This window comes from Monodon monoceros, unplaced genomic scaffold, assembly GCF_005190385.1.
Source record: "Monodon monoceros isolate NGI ecotype Baffin Bay Population unplaced genomic scaffold, NGI_Narwhal_1 Super_Scaffold_12, whole genome shotgun sequence".
Lineage (NCBI taxonomy): Eukaryota > Metazoa > Chordata > Mammalia > Artiodactyla > Monodontidae > Monodon > Monodon monoceros.
In genome coordinates this window covers 111268226-111287041 of record NW_021703768.1, presented here as the reverse complement: position 1 = coordinate 111287041, position 18816 = coordinate 111268226, and the positions used below count along the sequence as shown (strand labels likewise).

The following is an 18816-nucleotide window of genomic DNA, read 5'->3' as shown; positions in this document are numbered from 1 at the left end:
TATGGATATCCAATGGATCAAGCTCTATCTGTTACAAAGCCATTCTTTTCCATTGTACTGCACTGACACCTTTGTCATAACCCCAGAAACTGGATACATGTGATATCTTGCTTGACTTCACATTCTGTATACCTTTTCTCTTTTTTCTTGATCAGCCTTCTTAGGGATCAACTTTATTAATTTTTTCAAGGAACTAAATTTTGGTCTTATTTTTTCATGGTATAATTATTTTCCTCTGTCTCATTGATTTCTGCTCCTATTATATTTCTTTCCTCCTATTTTTTGTGGGCTTACATTGGCCTTTTCTAGCTTTTAGAGATAGATGCTAAGGTCATCAATTTCTAGCTCCCCCCTTTTTTCTTTTTTTTTTTTTTTTGCTGTACGCGGGCCTCTCACTGTCGTGGCCTCTCCCATTGCGGAGCACAGGCTCCGGACGCACAGGCTCAGCAGCCATGGCTCACGGGCCTTTCCACTCCACAGCATGTGGGATCTTCCTGGACCGGGGCACGAACCCGTGTCCCCTGCATCGGCAGGCGGACGCTCAACCACTGCGCCACCAGGGAAGCCCCCCCACTTTTTTTTCTAATGTAGGCACTTGAGGCTATAATTTTTCTGTAAGCACTGCTTTAGCCAAATCCCATAAATTTTTAAATGCTATAATTCAATTGTCATTCAGATTTCCTTTGTGTCTTCTTATTTCCTTTGTGATGTTTCTCTTGGAAATTATGCAATATACTTCCAAATCCATGAGTCAAGTATTTGGAGATTTTTCTCCATATCTTCTGTTACTGATTTCTAATTTAGTTTCACTGTAGTCAGGAAACTTTTATGTTGTCTATATGGTTTTGATAATTTGAAATTTGTTGAAACTTCCCAGTGGCTCAGAATATGGTCAATTTTTATAAATGTTGAATGGACACTTGAAATGAATATGTAGTATGCAGTTGTTGGTACAGTGTTTGATGTACATCAACTAGGTGAAGTTTGTTAATCATGAGGGTCAAATATTCTACATCCTTACTAATTTTTCCTTTACTTAGTCTATCATTTAGTAACAGGTTTCTTAAATTCTCCAATCATTATTGTGAATTTGTCACTGTGGATTTCTTTTTAGTTTTGATTTTATATGTGTTTAGGCTATGTAGTTAGGCATGTACAAGTTTAGAATTGCTATTTATTCCTGTTAAATTGTCCTTTTTTCACTATAAATCTAACATATTATTCTCTCTTCTTTATTCTTTTTTCCCCTACTCTTCCTTGCCTTTTTTGGATTAGTTTTTTGTGATCCCAGTCCTTTGACCTTATAGCACTACTTTTACCATATTTTGGATAGTAATAGGATTGTAATACTTAAATTCCATTTGACCTCCTGACCTTTTGTGATCATATTGTCTTCCTTTTTTTCCTACAAATAGCATTACCTTAGAGGGCATTATTGTTGTTGTGTTAAGCAGGCAAAATTAGATTTATTCATTTTTAACACTTTCTGGTGCTCTTTATTCCTTCTTGCATAACTAAGCATTCATCTGAAAAACTTTCCTTTTGTTGAGAGTGTTGCCTTGTATTGCTCTTAGCATTAATCTGCTAGCAATGTATTCACTCAGTTTTTGCCTGTCTAGATATAGCTTTATTTTACCTTATGAATATCCATATTTTCACTGGATATAGAATTCTAAGTTTTTTCAGAATTTTAAAGATGTCATTCCATTGTCTTCTGGTTCCATTATTTTCTCCTGAAAAGTTGGCTATCAAATCTTATTGTTACTCCTTTGTAAGTTATATGTCCTTTCCACCTCCACCACCCACCCTCTGGCTGTTTTAAAGATTTTTATTTTTCTCTTTGAATATTCAACTATATTTCCATGAGTACCTAATGATGATTTTCATTGTATTTATCTTGCTTAGGGTTTGTAGAGATTCTTAAATCTCTGGCTTGATGATTTCCATCGGTTTTGAAATTTTTTAAGCAGTATCTCTTCAAATATTGATTCTGCCTAATTTCCTCTGAAACTTCAATTACATGCTTGTTAGAACTTTTCACCATACCCCATAATGTCTCTCATACTGTACTGTATTTTTTATTCTTTACTTTTTCTTTTAAGATCTTCAGTCTGATTATTTTCTACTGACCTAAACTCCATCTTATTAATCCTCTCTTTAGTTGTCTTTAATCTTCTATTATATTCATCTATTGAATCTTTCAGTTATTTAATTTTCAGTTCCAGAATTTCCATTTATTCTTATTTTAATTCAAATTTTGTGGTGAAATTCAGCATCTTTTCTTCTATTTTCCTGAACATATTATCATAATTATTCTACAGCTTGTGTCTGATAATTCTAAAATCTGGATAACCTGTGGATCAGTTTATGCTGTCTGTTTTATTGGATTTTAGTCATTTGATCCTGTTTCCCACCCTGCCTAATAATTTTGGATTGGATGCTAGACATTATATATTGTAAAAAAAAAAAAAAAGAAAAAATGAATAAACAGAAACCTCAATTAAATACAGCTGGGAGACCAGAATGGGGAGCTCTGACACCCTGTGACAATTGCAGAACCCAAAAGAAAGAAGAGACTCCTTTTATTTCCTGGCAACAACTCACCTAATAAAAAGCCATGAGCTCTGTGTTTACTATAGCCCTCCCATTTTTCTTTTCCCCTCTATAAAAGAGTTTTCCTTCCTTTGCCATGTGGGGACTTGCAGATGGCTCATCATGGTTGTAGACTCTGAATTTCACTTATCTGCTGATCCTGAATAACTCCCCCCCCCCATTTTTTTTTTCTGGAGAAATAACTAACAATTTATTTTTTTAGGTAAAAAATATGAAAAATTGTAAACTCTGTAGACTACTTTATTGTCTTTCAGTGAAGATTTACTTTTATTTGTTAGATATAGAATACTGGCAGATCATCTTGATCTACCCAGGAATAGAAATTCTTTGAGAATATATGATCTTAACTGAAAGTCAGCTGCATTTACTAGTAGCACTCTTCCTTTGAAAGCTTAATTTTTGTCTTCCTAGCACCATGATGCTGTCAAAATCTGTGCTTAGTTTCTTAGCTGTTAGAGGCTAATTTTTTGCTTCTCAACTTCTTGCTCTTTATATGTACAGCTTAAGTATAATAATTTAACTCAAGAGGAAGCTGTGTGCAGAATATTGGGCTCACTTCTTTCTGATTCCCTTTTCTAGGATTGTAGACCCTCAAGTTCTGGTTGCTTTTGTAGCCCCAACTTAGGTATCTCCCAACTCAGTAAGGCTACTTTAAGCTCCAGAACATTACTTTTGTTTGGCTTCTGTGTAAAACCATAAGTGCCCCAAAGGGAAACTCTGGCAGTAAATATGGGGCTCACCTCAAAAGCCTCCTCTTCTCTCCAAATATTGGCTAAGTTCTGTCTGCCTTTGTTGCTCTCAGATGCCTACAAAAACTTTGGGGGGTTATTTATCCAACTTTTATAGTTATTCTTAACAGAAGGATTGGTCTAATACAAGCTATTCTTTCACAGCCTGAAGCAGAAGTCTATCTCATCTAATTTTTACACTATCTTTATGAATTAAATACATAGAATGTTGTTATGTGCATAAGCTTTGGGATTAGACTTTAGAATTTAAGTCCCAGCTGGCCACTGACCAAAATGTGAAAACTTAGACAAATTTTAACCTCTCTGACCCTCTACTTCCTCCCATTTTAATAAATATCTGAGAAATGAAGTTGCAGAAACTTCATTTTCAACTAAAATCAGATAATCGGACTTTTATTTAAACTATTTCAGTGCATAATATGAGGAAAACTTCCAAATCCATTGTATGAAACTGGTATAATTTTAAAACTGAGAAAAATGACACCTAAAAATTATGGACCAATCTCATTTATAAATATTAATTCAAAAATGTATTTAAAATCGTAGCAAATATAATCCAGCAGCATATTTTTAAAAATGCACCATGATTAGCAAAAGCTTATTCCAGAAATACAGGGATAATTGAATACTATGAAATCTACTAAATAAGCCATCACATTAATAGAGCTGAGGAGAAAAACATCATAGAATCCCCTCCATAAATGCAGAAAAAGTATTTCATAAAATTCAACACACATTTATTTTATTTTCATTCACCAAATACGTATTGAACATCTGTGCTATTATAAATAACACTGAGGATGCCAGCATGAAAAAGATACTGGCACCATCCCAGCTCACATTCCAGTGGAAGGAAACAGCCAATAAATAAACAAGTCAGGGGACAAGCTGGAACATACATTTATTTTAAAAACTCTATAAAGTATGCATAGATCTCACTAATATAATAAACATCCTTTGGGCCAAGAGCCAGCATTTTACTTATTGGGAAACACTACAGGTTTTCTTCTTAAAATCAGAAAGAAGAGTAGGATACCCACTATGTTTACAACACTTAACATTAGGTGGAGGAATTAGCTAAAAGAATAAGACTATGTATAACTGAGTTACTTTCTTATAAGGCAGAAACTAACACACCATTGTAAAGCAATTATACTCCAATAAAGATGTAAAAAAAGAATAAGATAGACCAAGGGACCTTCAAGATGGCAGAGGAGTAAGACGTGGAGATCACCTTCCTTCCCACAATAACAACAGAAATACATCAACATGTGGAACAACTCCTACAGAACACCTACTGAACGCTGGCAGAGGACCTCAGACTTCCCAAAAGGCAAGAAACTCCCCATGTACCTGGGTAGGGCAAAAGAGAAAAGCAAAAACTAAAGACTAAAGAATAGGGACAGGACCTGCACCTCTGGGAGAGAGCTGTGAAGGAGGAAAAGTTTCCACACACTAGGAAGCCCCTTCACTGGTGGAGATGGGGGGTGGGTGGTGGTGGGGAAGCTTCGGAGCCAGGGAGGAGAGCGCAGCAACAGGGGTGCAGAGGGCAAAGCGGAGAGATTCCTGCACAGAGGATCGGTGCCGACCAGCACTCACCAGCCTGAGAGGCTTGTCTGCTCACCCGCTGGGGCAGGTGGGGGCAGGGAGCTGAGGCTCTGGCTTCAGAGGTCAGATCCCAGGCAGAGGACTGGGGTTGGCTATGTGAACACAGCCTGAAGGGGGCTAGTGCGCCACAGCTAGCCAGGAGGGAGTTGGGGAAAAAGTCTGGAGCTACCGAAGAGCCAAGAGACTTTTTACTTCCCTCTTCGTTTTCTGGTGCGCGAGGAGAGGGGATTAAGAGCGCCGCCTAAATGAGCTCCAGAGACGGGAGCCAGCCGCGACTATCAGCGCGGACCCCAGAGACGGGCATGGGACGCTAAGGCTGCTGCCGCCGCCACCAAGAAGCCTGTGTGCGAGCACAGGTCACTATCGACACCTCCCCTCCTGGGAGCCTGTGCAGCCTGCCACTGCCAAGATCCCGTGATCCAGGGACAACTTCCCCAGGAGAACACACGGCGCGCCTCAGGCTGGTGCAATGTCATGCTGGCCTCTGCCACTGCAGGCTTGCCCCACATCCATACCCCTCCCTCCCTGCGGCCTGAGTGAGCCAGAGTCCCCGAATCAGCTGCTCCTTTAACCCCGTCCTGTCTGAGCAAAGAACAGACACCCTTAGGCGACCTACACACAGAGGCAGGTCCAAATCCAAAGCTGAACCCCGAGAGCTGTGCGAACAAAGAAGAGAAAGGGAAATCTCTCCCAGCAGCCTCAGGAGCAGCGGATTAAATCTCCACAATCAAGTTGACGTACACTGCATCTGTGGAATACCTGAATAGACAATGAATCATCCCAAAATTGAAGCGGTAGACTTTGGGAGCAACTGTAGACTTGGGGTTTGCTTTCTGCACCTAATTTGTTTCTGGTTTTATGTTTATTTTAGTTTAGTATTTAGAGCTTATTATCATTGGTAGATTTGTTTATTGATTTGGTTGCTCTCTTCCTTTTTTTAAGAAAAAATATATGTTTTCCTTTTTCTCTTTTTGTGAGTGTGTATGTGTATGCTTCTTTGTGTGATTTTGTCTGTATAGCTTTGCTTTTACCATTTGTCCTAGCATTCTGTCCGTCCTTCTTTTTTTTCTTTGTATAGTTTTTAGCACTTGTTATCACTGGTGGATTTGGTTTTAGGTTTGGCTGTTCTTTCTTTCTTATTACTTTTTTATTTTTAATAATTTAAAAAAATTTTTATTTATAATAACTTTTTATTTTATTTTTTCTTTCTTTCCTTTCTTTCTCTCTTTCCTTCAGAGCTGAGTGGCTGACAGGGTCTTGGTTCTTCAGCCAGGTGTGAGGTCAGAGCCTCTGAGGTGGGAGAGCCGAGTTCTGGACATTGGTCCACCAGAGACCACCCCACGTAATATCAAATGGCAAAAGCTCTCACAGAGATCTCCATCTCAACACTAACAGCCAGCTCCACTCAGCAACCAGCAAGCTACAGGGCTGGGCACACTGGGCCAAACAACTAGCAAGACAGGAACACAACCCCACCCATTAGCACAGAGGCTGCCTAAAATCATAATAAGTCCACAGACACCCCAAAACACACCACCAGACGTGGACCTGCCCACCAGAAAGACAAGATCCAGCCCCAGCCACCAGAACACAGGCACCAGTCGCTCCATCAGGAAGCCTACACAACCCACTGAACCAACCTTACCCACTGGGAGCAGACACCAAAAACAACAGGAACTATGAACCTGCAGCCTGCGAAAAGGAGACCCCAAACACAGTAAGTTAAGCAAAATAGGAAGACACAGAAACACACAGCAGATGAAGGAGCAAGGTAAAAACCCACAAGACCTAACAAATGAAGAGGAAATAAGCAGCCTACCTGAAAAAGAATTCAGAATAATGATAGTAAAGATGATCCAAAATCTTGGAAATAGAATGGAGAAAACACAAGAAATGTTTAACAAGGACCTAGAAGAACTAAAGAGCAAACAAACAGTGAAGAACAACACAATAAATGAAATAAAAAATTCTCTAGAAGGGATCAATAGCAGAATAACTGAGGCAGAAGAACGGATAAGTGACCTGGAAGATAAAATAGTGGAAATAACTACTGCAGAGCAGAATAAAGAAAAAAGAATGAAAAGAATTGAGGACAGAGACTTCTGGGACAACATTAAATGCACCAACATTCGAATTATAGGGGTTCCAGAAGAAGAAGAGAAAAAGAAAGGGACTGAGAAAATATTTGAAGAGATTATAGTTGAAAACTGCCCTAATATGGGAAAGGAAATAGTCAATCAAGTCCAGGAAGTGCAGAGAGTCCCATGCAGGATAAATCCAAGGAGAAACATGCCAAGACACATATTAATCAACCTATCGAACATTAAATACAAAGAAAAATATTAAAAGCAGTGAGGGAAAAGCAAAAAATAACATACAAGGGAATCCCTATAAGGCTAACAGCTGATCTTTCAGCAGGAACTCTGCAAGCCAGAGGGGAGAGGCAGGACATTTTAAAGTGATGAAAGGGAAAAACTTAAAACCAAGATTACTCTACCAGGAAAGGATCTCATTCAGACTCAACGGAGAAATTAAAACCTATACAGACAAGCAAAAGCTAAGAGAATTCAGCAACATGAAACCAGCTCTATAACAAATGCTAAAGGAACTTTTCTAGACAGGAAACACGAGAAGGAAAAGACCTACAATGGCAAACCCAAAACAATTAAGAAAATGGTAATAGGAACATACATATCAATAACTACCTTAAATGTATATGGATTACATGCTCCAACCAAAAGACACAGACTAGTTGAATGGATACAAAAGCAAGACCTGTATATATGCTGCCTACAAGAGACCCACTTCAGACCTAGGGACACATACAGATTGAAAGTCAGGGGATGTAAAAAGATATTCCATGCAAGTGGAAATCAAAGGAAAGCTGGTGTAACAATTCTCATATCAGACGAAATAGACTTTAAAATAAAGATTATTACAAGAGACAAAGAAGGACACTACATAAGGATCAAGCTATCAATCCAAAAAAAAGATATGACAATTGTAAGTATTTATGCACCCAACATAGGAGCACTTCAATACATAAGGCAAATGCTAACAACCATAAAAGGGGAAACCGACAGTAACACAGTAATAGTACGAGACTTTAACACCCTGCTTTCACCCCACAGATCATCCAAAATGAAAATAAATAAGGAAACACAAGCTTTAATTGATACATTAAACAAGATGGACTTAATTGATATTTATAGGACTTTCCATCCAAAAACAACAGGATACACTTTCTTCTCAAGTGCTCATGGAACATTCTCCAGGATAGATCATATCTTTGGTCACAAATCAAGCCTTGGTAAATTTAAGAAAATTGAAATTGTATCAAGTATCTTTTCCGACCACAACGCTATGAGACTAGATATCAATTACTGGAAAAAAATCTGTAAAATATACAAACACATGGAGTCTAAACAATACACTACTAAATCACCAAGAGATCACTGAAGAAGTCAAAGAGGAAATTAAAAAATACCTAGAAACAAATGACAATGAAAACACTATGACCCAAAACCTATGGGATGCAGCAAAAGCAGTTCTAAGAGGGAAGTTTATAACAATACAATCCTACATCAAGAAACAAGAAAAATCTCAAATAAACAACCTAACCTGCCACGTAAAGCAGTTAGAGAAAGAAGAACAAAAAAACCCCAAAGTTAGCAGAAGGAAAGAAATCATAAAGATCAGATCAGAAATAAATGAAAAAGAAATAAAGGAAACAGCAGTAAAGATCAATAAAATTAAAAGCTAGTTCTTTGAGGAGGATAAACAAAATTGTTAAACCATTAGCCACACTCATCAAGAAAAAAAAGAAGGCTCAAATCAATAGAATTAGAAATGAAAAAGGAGAAGTAACAACTAACACTGCAGAAATACGAAGGATCGTGAGAGATTACTACAAGCAAATTTATGCCAATAAAATGGACAAATTCTTAGAAAAGCACAACCTTCCAAGACTGAGCCAGGAAGAAATAGAAAATATGAACAGACCAATAACAAGCGCTGAAATTGAGACTGTGATTAAAAATCTTCCAACAAACAAAAGCCCAGGACCAGATGGCTTCACAGGCGAATTCTATCAAACATTTAGAGAAGAGCTAACGGCTATCCTTCTCAAACTCTTCCAAAATATAGCAGAGGGAGGAACACTCCCAAACTCATTCTACGAGGGCACCATTACCCTGATACCAAAACCAGCCAAAGATGTCATAAAGAAAGAAAACTACAGGCCAATATCACTGATGAACATAGATGCAAAAATCCTCCAAAAAATGCTAGCAAACAGAATCCAACAGCACATTAAAAGGATCATACACCATGATCAAGTGGGGTTTATCCCAGGAATGCAAAGATTCTTCAATATACACAAGTCAATCAATGTTATACAGCATATTAACAAATTGAAGGAGAAAAACCATATGATCATCTCAATAAATGCAGAAAAAGCTTTCAACAGAATTCGACACCCATTTAGGATAAAAACCCTCCAGAAAGTAGGTGTAGAGTGAACTTAACTCAACTTACTAAAGGCCATATAGGACAAACCTGCAGCCAACATCGTTCTCAATGGTGAAAAACTGAAAGTATTTCCTCTAAGATCAGGGACAAGACAAGGTTATCCACTCTCACCACTATTATTCAACACAGTTTTGGAAGTTTTAGCGACAGCAATCAGAGAAGAAAAAGAAATAAAAGGAGTCCAAATCAGAAAAGAAGAAGTAAACTGTCACTCTTTGCAGATGACACGATACTATACATAGAGAATCCTAAAGTTGCTACCAGAAAACTACTAGAGTGAAGCAATGAATTTGGTAAAGTAGCAGGATACAAAATTAATGCACAGAAATCTCTTGCATTCCTATGCACTAATGATGAAAAATCTGAAAGAGAAATTAAGGAAACACACCCATTTACCATTTCAGCAAAAAGAATAAAATACCAAGGAATAAACCTACCTAAGGAGACAAAAGACCTGTATGCAGAAAACTATAAGACACTGATGGAAGAAATTAAAGATGATACAAGCAAATGGAGAGCTATACCATGTTCTTGGATTGGAAGAATCAACATTGTGAAAATGACTATACTACCCAAAGCAATCTACAGTTTCCATGCAATCCCTATCAAACGACCAATGGCTTTTTCTTCAGAACTAGAACAAAAGATTTCACAATTTGTATGGAAACACAAAAGACCCCGAATAGCCAAAGCAATCTTGAGAACGAAAAACAGAGCTGGAGGAATCAGGCTCCCTGACTTCAGGCTATATTACAAAGCTACAGTTATCAAGACAGTATGGTACTGGCATGAAAACAGAAATATGGATCAATGGGACAGGATAGAAAGCCCAGAGATAAACCCACGTACATATGGTCACCTTATTTTTGATAAAGGAGGCAAGAATATACAATGGAGAAAAGACAGCCTCTTCAATAAGTGGTGCTGGGTGAACTGGACAGCTACATTTTAAAGAATGAAATTAGAACACTCCCTAACACCATACACAAAAATAAACTCAAAATGGATTAAAGACCTGAATGTAAGACCGGACACTATAAAACTCTTAGACGAAAACATAGGCAGAACACTCTATGACATATATCACAGCAACATCCTTTTTGACCTACCTCCTAGAGAAATGGAAATAAAAACAAAAATAAACAAATGCGACCTAATGAAACTTAAAATCTTTTGCACATCAAAGGAAACTATAAACAAATCGAAAAGACAACCCTCAGAATGGGGGAAAATATTTGCAAATGAAGCAACTGACAAAGGATTAATGTCCAAACTTTACAAGCAGCTCATGCAGCTCAATAACAAAAAAACAAACAATCCCATCCAAAAATGGGCAGAAGACCTAAACAGACATTTCTCCAAAGAAGATATACAGGTTGCCAACAAACACATGCAAGGATGCTCAACATCACTGATCATTAGAGAAATGCAAATCAAAACTACAATGAGCTATCACCTCACACCGGTCAGAATGGTCATCATCAAAAAATCTACAAACGATAAATGCTGGAGAGCGTGTGGAGAAAAGGGAACCCTCTTGCTCTGTTGGTGGGAATGTAAACTGATACTGCTAATATGGAGAACAGCATGGAGGTTCCTTAAAAAACTACAAATGGAACTACCATATGACCCAGCAATCCCACTACTGGGCATATACCCTGAGAAAACCATAATTCAAAAAGAGTCATGTACCAAAATGTTCATTGCAGCTCTATTTACAGTAGCCAGGACATGGTAGCAACCTAAGTGTCCATCAACAGATGAATGGATAAAGAAGATGTGGCACATATATACAATGCAATATTACTTAGCCATAAAAAGAAACGAAATTGAGTTATTTGCAGTGAGGTGGATGGACGTAGAGACTGTCATACAGAGTGAAGTAAGTCAGAGAGAGAAAAACAAATACCGTATGCTAATACATATATATATAGAGAGAGAGAGAGAATCTGAAAAAAAAGAAAATGGTTCTGAAGAACCTAGGGGCTGGACAGGAATAAAGACACAGAGGTAGAGAATGAACTTGAGGACACGGGGAGGGGTAGGGAAAGCTGGGAGGAAGTGAGAGAGTAGCACTGACATATATACACTTCCAAATGTAAACTAGATAGTGGGAAGCAGCTGCATAGCACAGGGAGGTCAGCTCGGTGCTTTTTGTCCCCCTAGAGGGGTGGGATAGGGAGGGTGGGAGGGAGACGCAAGAGGGAGGGGATATGGGGAGTTATGTATATGTATAACTGATTCACTTTGTTATAAAGCAGAAACTAACACACCATTGTAAAGCAATTATACTTCAATAAAGATGTTAAAAAAAAGAATAAGGCTAGAGAAAGCAACTGTAGACCTAGAAACTGGGAGAAAGAAAGAAAATCACTGCTATATTCAGATTGTATAAATATACAAATGGAGAGCCCGAAAGAATCATTGGGAAACGTATTACAAGCAATAAGAAATTTAGTCATGTGGTCGATTACATCAAATATATATGAATCATTTGCCATCACATATAACAAATACTAGTTATTTCCAAGGATGGAGGTGCCAGCCCCTAGAGCAGAGAGCTGAGGAGCAGCGTGGGAGGAGCTGGGTTTACTCAGTGCATGATGTGCTTCATGGCTTTCGTATCTCTCATTATAGTTACTACCGCCCAAGCTCCCTCTTTTGAACCCTGAGCTGCTGAGGAACCAGCACGTTGGAAGCTTGTTTGGTTAATTGTGCTGTGCTGATGTGCTGCTGCCCTATAACATGTATCTTCAATTGGTCTCCACTTGGGCTTTTTTTTTTTTTTTTACATATTTATTGGAGTATAATTGCTTTACAGTGGTGTGTTAGTTTCTGCTTTATAACAAAGTGAACCTTGTGACAAAGTGAGAGAGTGGCATGGACATATATACACTACCAAACTTAAAATAGATAGCTAGTGGGAAGCAGCCGCATAGCACAGGGAGATCAGCTCCACTTGGGCTTTTGACGCATTACAGAGATGTCAGTCAGAAAGTGTAATTTGGGCAGGACAGTCTTTTCAGGGCCTCCTCAGTTTCCTTTCTAATATTGCCTCCCCTACCTGGCTCCATAAGAATGCTAGACAAGAATGTTAAGGTATGAAAGACAATATCATTTGTTTAAAAAGTGATGGTGCTGAATGGTCTTTTTGGTTGTGATTTTGAGTTGTCCCAAGTTCAGTGTTTGATCTTCTTTTCTTCAGTTGCTAGAATGGATTTTCAGCTTATTCTCAAGATTAGGCTTTTTATTCCTAAACTGATCATTTATAATGGATTGTAGATACTTTTTATTAGTTATGAAACCGCCATATGTTTCAGCCTTTCCCCCCATTACTTCCCACTGGGTCTTTTCCTGCTTCCTGACCATGCCCTGTACTTTTTTGCCACCCTGTCTTTTCTCAAGCCATTCTCTCTTCCTGGTACACCCTCCTTCCCTTATTGCTGTCTGAAAGCCTTCCCATTCTTCAGTGCTATTTACAAAGTGCTTTAAAAAAAAAAACTTATGTTTTCAGTTGAATGTGAATATATTGGTATTTATCAAGGCAAAATCACCCCTTTATTTCTCAGTACTTTGTGTTTGTTCTGTACCCTTCTATTCAACTGTGCATATCTTCAATGCAGGGACTCTGTTTTACCTATGTAATTTCTGAAACACTTTGCTTATTGCTTTGCACAGTGCATGAAGATGAGATTGAGTTTAGAAAAGCCAAGGGGTTAATTCAGTCCAGTGGCATGGACTGGCTATCCAAATTGTCCATAATATCCTACCTTTTGGAAACTATTGATGAGCATAATCAGTCACCAGATCACGCTAGTAACCTGCACAGGAGCAATGGTAGTCTTCACCATGGCACCACCAATCACAACCTACTACTGCTCATATAATTCTGGCCCCTGTCTTCTTATGTTTTCCCCAGGCCCTACAAGCACCTGCAGTCTAGGTGGAGGGTGGGAATTCAACTTGGAACGAGGTCTTTCCTAACAACTGATACCAGCCCAGTTTCCACATAAGGAAGACCATGAGAGTTGGCTCCGTTCATTAAAAACTGCATGATTAACAGTATTTTTTGCTTAAGCCAACAAAGCAACAAGTAGTTTACATTTACAGGTGTGTGTATGTATGAGAGTTTAATAAACCCCACGTTGCTGAATGTCTTGTCCTTATGAGATTGTTTACCGTTCTGTGAATAAATGTCTAACAACAGGTGAGATATTTTCAAGTATCTCTACATATGAATTATTCTTCGAAAACACCAAGTCTTTCTTTTCTTGCAGGAATCCAGACGCCTTGAAGTCACAAGAAAAGAAGGTAGGGAAGATGCATTCATACTCGTTTCATTTTCGTTGTTGGCATTTGGATGTAGTTTGTTGAAGTTAAGACGAACTTCAGCCTGTTCTTTGACATTTCGTGTGACCTTTTCTGGGTGCTGAGTATTTGTCACTTGCCTCTAGGGACTGCAGGAACTCAAGTCCAGGTTTGCTTGTGAGAACTACGTCTTCTACCTTCTAGTATCAGAGATGGGATCTGGCGAACTGGCTTATTCATGATAATGTTTACAGTCTCTCCAGAGAGGCCTCATCTTTTGAGTGAAGTTTGAAGTAATAATTTAGTTCCACCCAGTGAAAACCACTTCAACAATAAAAAATGGTTTATGGTTTGAGGTATTTCAATATCTGGGAACATGTGCCACTGTGAAAAATATTTCTGATTAGATTTTTACAACTTTAGTTAAGCTGAAATAGATATACGCAATTAATTTCCCTTCTGAAAACAATGCAATGGTGTTTTATTTTCCCTGCCAGAGTTCCTCTAGCACATTCGTTTTCTGATCACTGAGGTAAATATATATATGGGTGGTAACTTCTGAAATCTTTTAGTGGAAATTGAAGTTTACTTGCTTTCAGTAATACCTGGCCTCTCATGAGAGGGTGTCTTTTGTATGATTTATGGAAATCACCACCAGTCAGCCCTTTATTGCAGGGATGGGAGGATGAAGTCAGAAACCAAAGTGAGTTCTTGGTCTAGAGTCTGGCCTTTGGCTTTAGCCCTAATCACGCCTCGACCTCTGTGGTATTGTCTCCAAAAAGAGCGCCAATCTTTAAAAGTGAGCAAATACCATATTGACTTTCAAATCTAAAAACCTCCCCCGGGTTTAGTTCTTATTTTATGCAGCACAGTGAAAGACACAGAATGGCCATGTTACCAAAGTGTGTTCCTAGACCTAAACTTTCCATACTATCTGTACCGATGGGTTAATAGAACTGGTTGTTTGCTGCTGTCCATGGTGCTGGAATCCTGGATACAAAGGATCTGGATTATCTAGCTATAGGATGAATTTTCTGGCTTTCATTCTCATTTGCCATCATCTGGTTTTGGACTCAGTGTCCTCTGAACTGCATCCATAGCGTAAATGCATTGTTTGGATATCAAAATCAAATGAAATTGGATGAAGGTGGGTGGGGCAGGGAAGGCATATTTCTTATTCAAAGGTGTGTTCACAGTGAGTGCAATAACATGTAAACTGGAGAGAAATAGCCATTAGGAGAGAGGTTGGCATGAACTTTGGTTTAGAATGCTATTCATTCACTACCCCTGAGTGTGATTGTTTAGAATTAATTTGAGTTATGGAATCACATATAAACTTAACTGTTTTGGAATATTACTGTCCTTGTGTTAGAAATGTCTTTGAATAGTAAGGCTAGGGTATGAAAGAACCACATGTACTTTTGCTCAAAGACATAAAAGGCCTTACTGTACCCGGGACTCCCAATTCCTAGAAGACTGAGTGTCTGAGGATGAGCAAAAGCATGGTCAGGCTGTGCTCTAATCATCCATAATCCCCTTCTCTCTAGAAGCAGCATGTTTCACAACTGGCATATGCCTTGGGTTTGTACTGGTAAATTTGTCTTGACATAACATAAACCTTTTTCTTCCTATTGTGAACTGATGTGTTTCTTGCTTGTTTCTGGTAAGGCTGAGTGTTTGAAAATTCCTGAAATAGCCCAGTGCCTTAATGTCAGTGCTTATAACCCGGCAGGAAGGAAGGAAGAGTGGGTTCCGAGTATTTTCAAGTCTGAGATTCACAGGCTTGGGTAGTAGGGTTGTTAATCTTTTTTTTTTTTTTTTTTTGGTATAGATGACTTTTTTTATAAACAGTAAAATATATGTGATGTCTCAACTACAAGCCTTTCATGTTGAAAGGGTCTCTAACATGAGTTACTTTAATATTTTGAAACAAAAAATTTAAGAATGTCACAATGGAAACAATCCAATACTGACAAGCTCTAGTGATCAAAGACATTCTCTTTTAGTTAATGTAAAACAATTCATAATTACAGAGAATGTTCTAGCTGTGGATATCATGAGACAAACCACCTTTTCAGACCAAAAGGAACTCAAGGCTAGGGATGAAATGGAGCTCTGATGCAAACCAGCCAAGTGGGGCTGGTTCCTTTAAAACAGTGGTCACCGACTGTTCAGCTTGAGCAGTCCAAGGACAAAGGAAAGCAGAAAACATTTCTTCCTCTTTAAACCTGCTATTCATACCACACATACTGACCACTCTCATTGCTTTGGTCAAGTGCGTGGAAGGCAGTTCAATTCCAGTTCGGAGCCACCATCTCCCCATGCAAAGCTGCCCTGTGGATGATCCAGACTTAGTATTTTTCCTGAGAGCCACCTGCCAGGCATCTTCATGAGGTGACCACAACTGTATACTTTCAGACTGCTTCCTGACTAGGCTCCATCCAGGACAGACACTGACAGTGCCATTCCTCACGGGGCCAAATAGTTTTCCTTGGTCAACTCCTGAGTCCCCATGACAAGGCAAGAGGAACTTGAGAACCTTCGTTGCTGGACTTATACGGGAGCATGAGAGTAGGGTTATTAATCTTCTCCAGAACAGTGTATGGGTATAAAAATAGTAGAAGCACTGTGAATATTTCAATAAACTATTATTCCTACAAACACAAGTAAGACATTTTTGTCTAGCAACATACACTTATCTTGATCTGGCACTGAAAGAGGAGCAAATAATTAACACTCTGAATTTTTCTGCCCAGCTTACCAAGCCCAGGAGATTCTGGAAAGGTCTAGAGAGGTAGCCTCTGAACCACAAAACCCAAGATGTTTTCCTTTTTTTTTGTTTGTTTTAATACTACATCTGACTCAAGATATCAGCTCCAACCAGAGTTCATTGCAACAAATGGATGACCAATTGCAACTTTACACTATGTGACTTTTGCAAACTCTTGAATAGGTCTGTGGAGTGAGAAATGAGGGGGCTAATATTAGCAGTGGAAATGGAGTCTGGGCTAAGTCACAGTTGGGTTGGAGATCATTAGGATGACATGAATGTACTGTGTGCCTCAGACCCAGTCTCTGCTTTATTTCCCCCTGTGGCCCTCCCATCCAGTGATGTCACAGTTCCCAGATTGTAGCCCAGCTTTCTTGCCTCTGGCCTTCACTATTCCTGCAGCCTGCATGCTCCTTGTCCCTCATCTTTTGTGAAATTCCACCTCTCCCTCACCCCTTCCAACTCTCTTTCTGAAGATTTTTGCTTACCCTACTTTACCTGAGAGTTAAGGGCTCCTATTAGGTCATTCAGTTCCTGAGAGCTGAGACCCTCCCCTCGTTCACTCCCAGAGTCCTCAAGGCCTTAGCCCAGGGCCTATAGTTGCTCAACAATCATTTCTTGAATAAAGTGCAAATTTAAAAATTGCTTTTTATATGTACTTTTCACTCTGATTCTGTCCTAGTGCCAAGCAAGAGAGGCACTGAGTCATTGGTTCTACAAAGTCGCTTTTAGGGAGTGTTCTGTGGATATCTAGATATTACCAGCTGGTGCATTGATGAAAGTGCTCTATGTTCACATAAGCTTGGTACTATGGGTTGAATTGTGTCTCCCAAAAAGGTATGTTGAAGTCCTAACCCAGAACATGTGAATGTGACCTTACTTGGAGATATGGTCTTGGCAGATGTGTAATTAAGTTAAGATGAGATCATACTGGAATAGGGTGGGCCCCAATCCAATGAGTGAGATCCTTTTGAGAAGAGAGAAATGTGGACACAGACACACAGGGAGAACAGCATGCTTCGATGAAGGCACAGATTGGAGAGATGAGTCTGTAAGCCAAGGAACACCAAGGGTTGCTGACAATCACCAGAAGCTAGGAAGAAGTGACAAAGAATCCTCCCCTAGAGCCTTCAGAGGGAGTGTGGCCATGTCAACACCTTGATTTCTGACTTCCAGTCTCCAGAACTGGGAGAAAACAGATTTCTCTTGTTCCACTCAGGTTATGGAACTTTGTTACAGCAGCCATAGGGAAATAATACACTTGGTAAAGGCTGGACTCAATATTGAGCTAGTAGTTGTTATTTTTTACTGCAGAACCTCTCAGCTCTTTAAGATGCTAAATAGGACTTTCAAAAGGAGGTGTAATATGCAGCATTTCCCAAACTTAGTTTCCCATGGCATCTTGACCTGTGGCTTTTAATCCTCTCTGGGCTGACATTCCATGCAGTGCCCTTTGCAAGCCCTGCTCTAGAGAGTCCATGGAGAGGGAGTGCTTCATCAGAGCCCAGGACATGCCCCAGCACCAGTGACTGTCTTCCAAGGGTGGTGCATGGAGAGAATGGTGAGCTAGTTATAATGATAACTATGTCTCAGTGGTTCTGAAGTTTTCAGAGAGCTTTCATGTTCTTTACCTCCCTTGACTCTCAGTAACCCATGGTATGAAGAGAGCAGATAGCACCTTGCATGAGGCTCCTTCCTTTCCATGCTAATTTTGGTAGGAACAAAGAGTCCTCTGGGTCAGTGTCCCTCTGGACCAATGTCCCTCTGATGCAGTGAACCTCTCTAATGGGCGGGGTGGGGTGGCTTAAGTGACTTGATCTTGCTTCACCATCCAAGGATTTCTAAACATACATGATCACTGCCAAGCCCAGAAAGCTGAGCAGGACTCTTGGAAGAAAACTTCCTAAGAGAGCTTTGTTTCCAATTTAGATATGTGGTCAGGGCTCTTGGGAGATAGAGTATCAGAGGTTGTGGCAGGACAGCAACACTGGGAGGACGTCTCTTAGGAAGGGTACATGCCTACCCCAGCTGGACCTACTTCCACCTTCAGGGCAGTCCTATATTATCCTCCTGCCCTGAGACCCACCTGTGCCAGCTGCACGGGGAAGGAGAGATGGCTGCTTCTTAATCTTCTTTCTAAGGCAGGTGTTTTTACACCTCCCTCTAGACACCTACAATTTAATTTTAACTTCTTCTAAAGCTTCAGCAAAAGTTGCCAACCTCACCTCTCCAAGACAC

The 18816-nt window shown here is 39.4% G+C and overlaps 1 protein-coding gene across 2 annotated transcripts in view; it reads left to right on the top strand.

Annotated features, from left to right (window-relative positions):
- The window catches only part of FSTL4 (follistatin like 4), a 440571-nt gene that overhangs the window by 39669 nt on the left and 382086 nt on the right, over positions 1 to 18816 (top strand). For both annotated transcript variants that reach the window (XM_029215752.1, XM_029215751.1), the window contains exon 3: positions 13778 to 13811. In XM_029215752.1, the coding sequence (XP_029071585.1) occupies positions 13778 to 13811 (34 nt within the window). The remainder of the gene's footprint in view (positions 1 to 13777; positions 13812 to 18816) is intronic.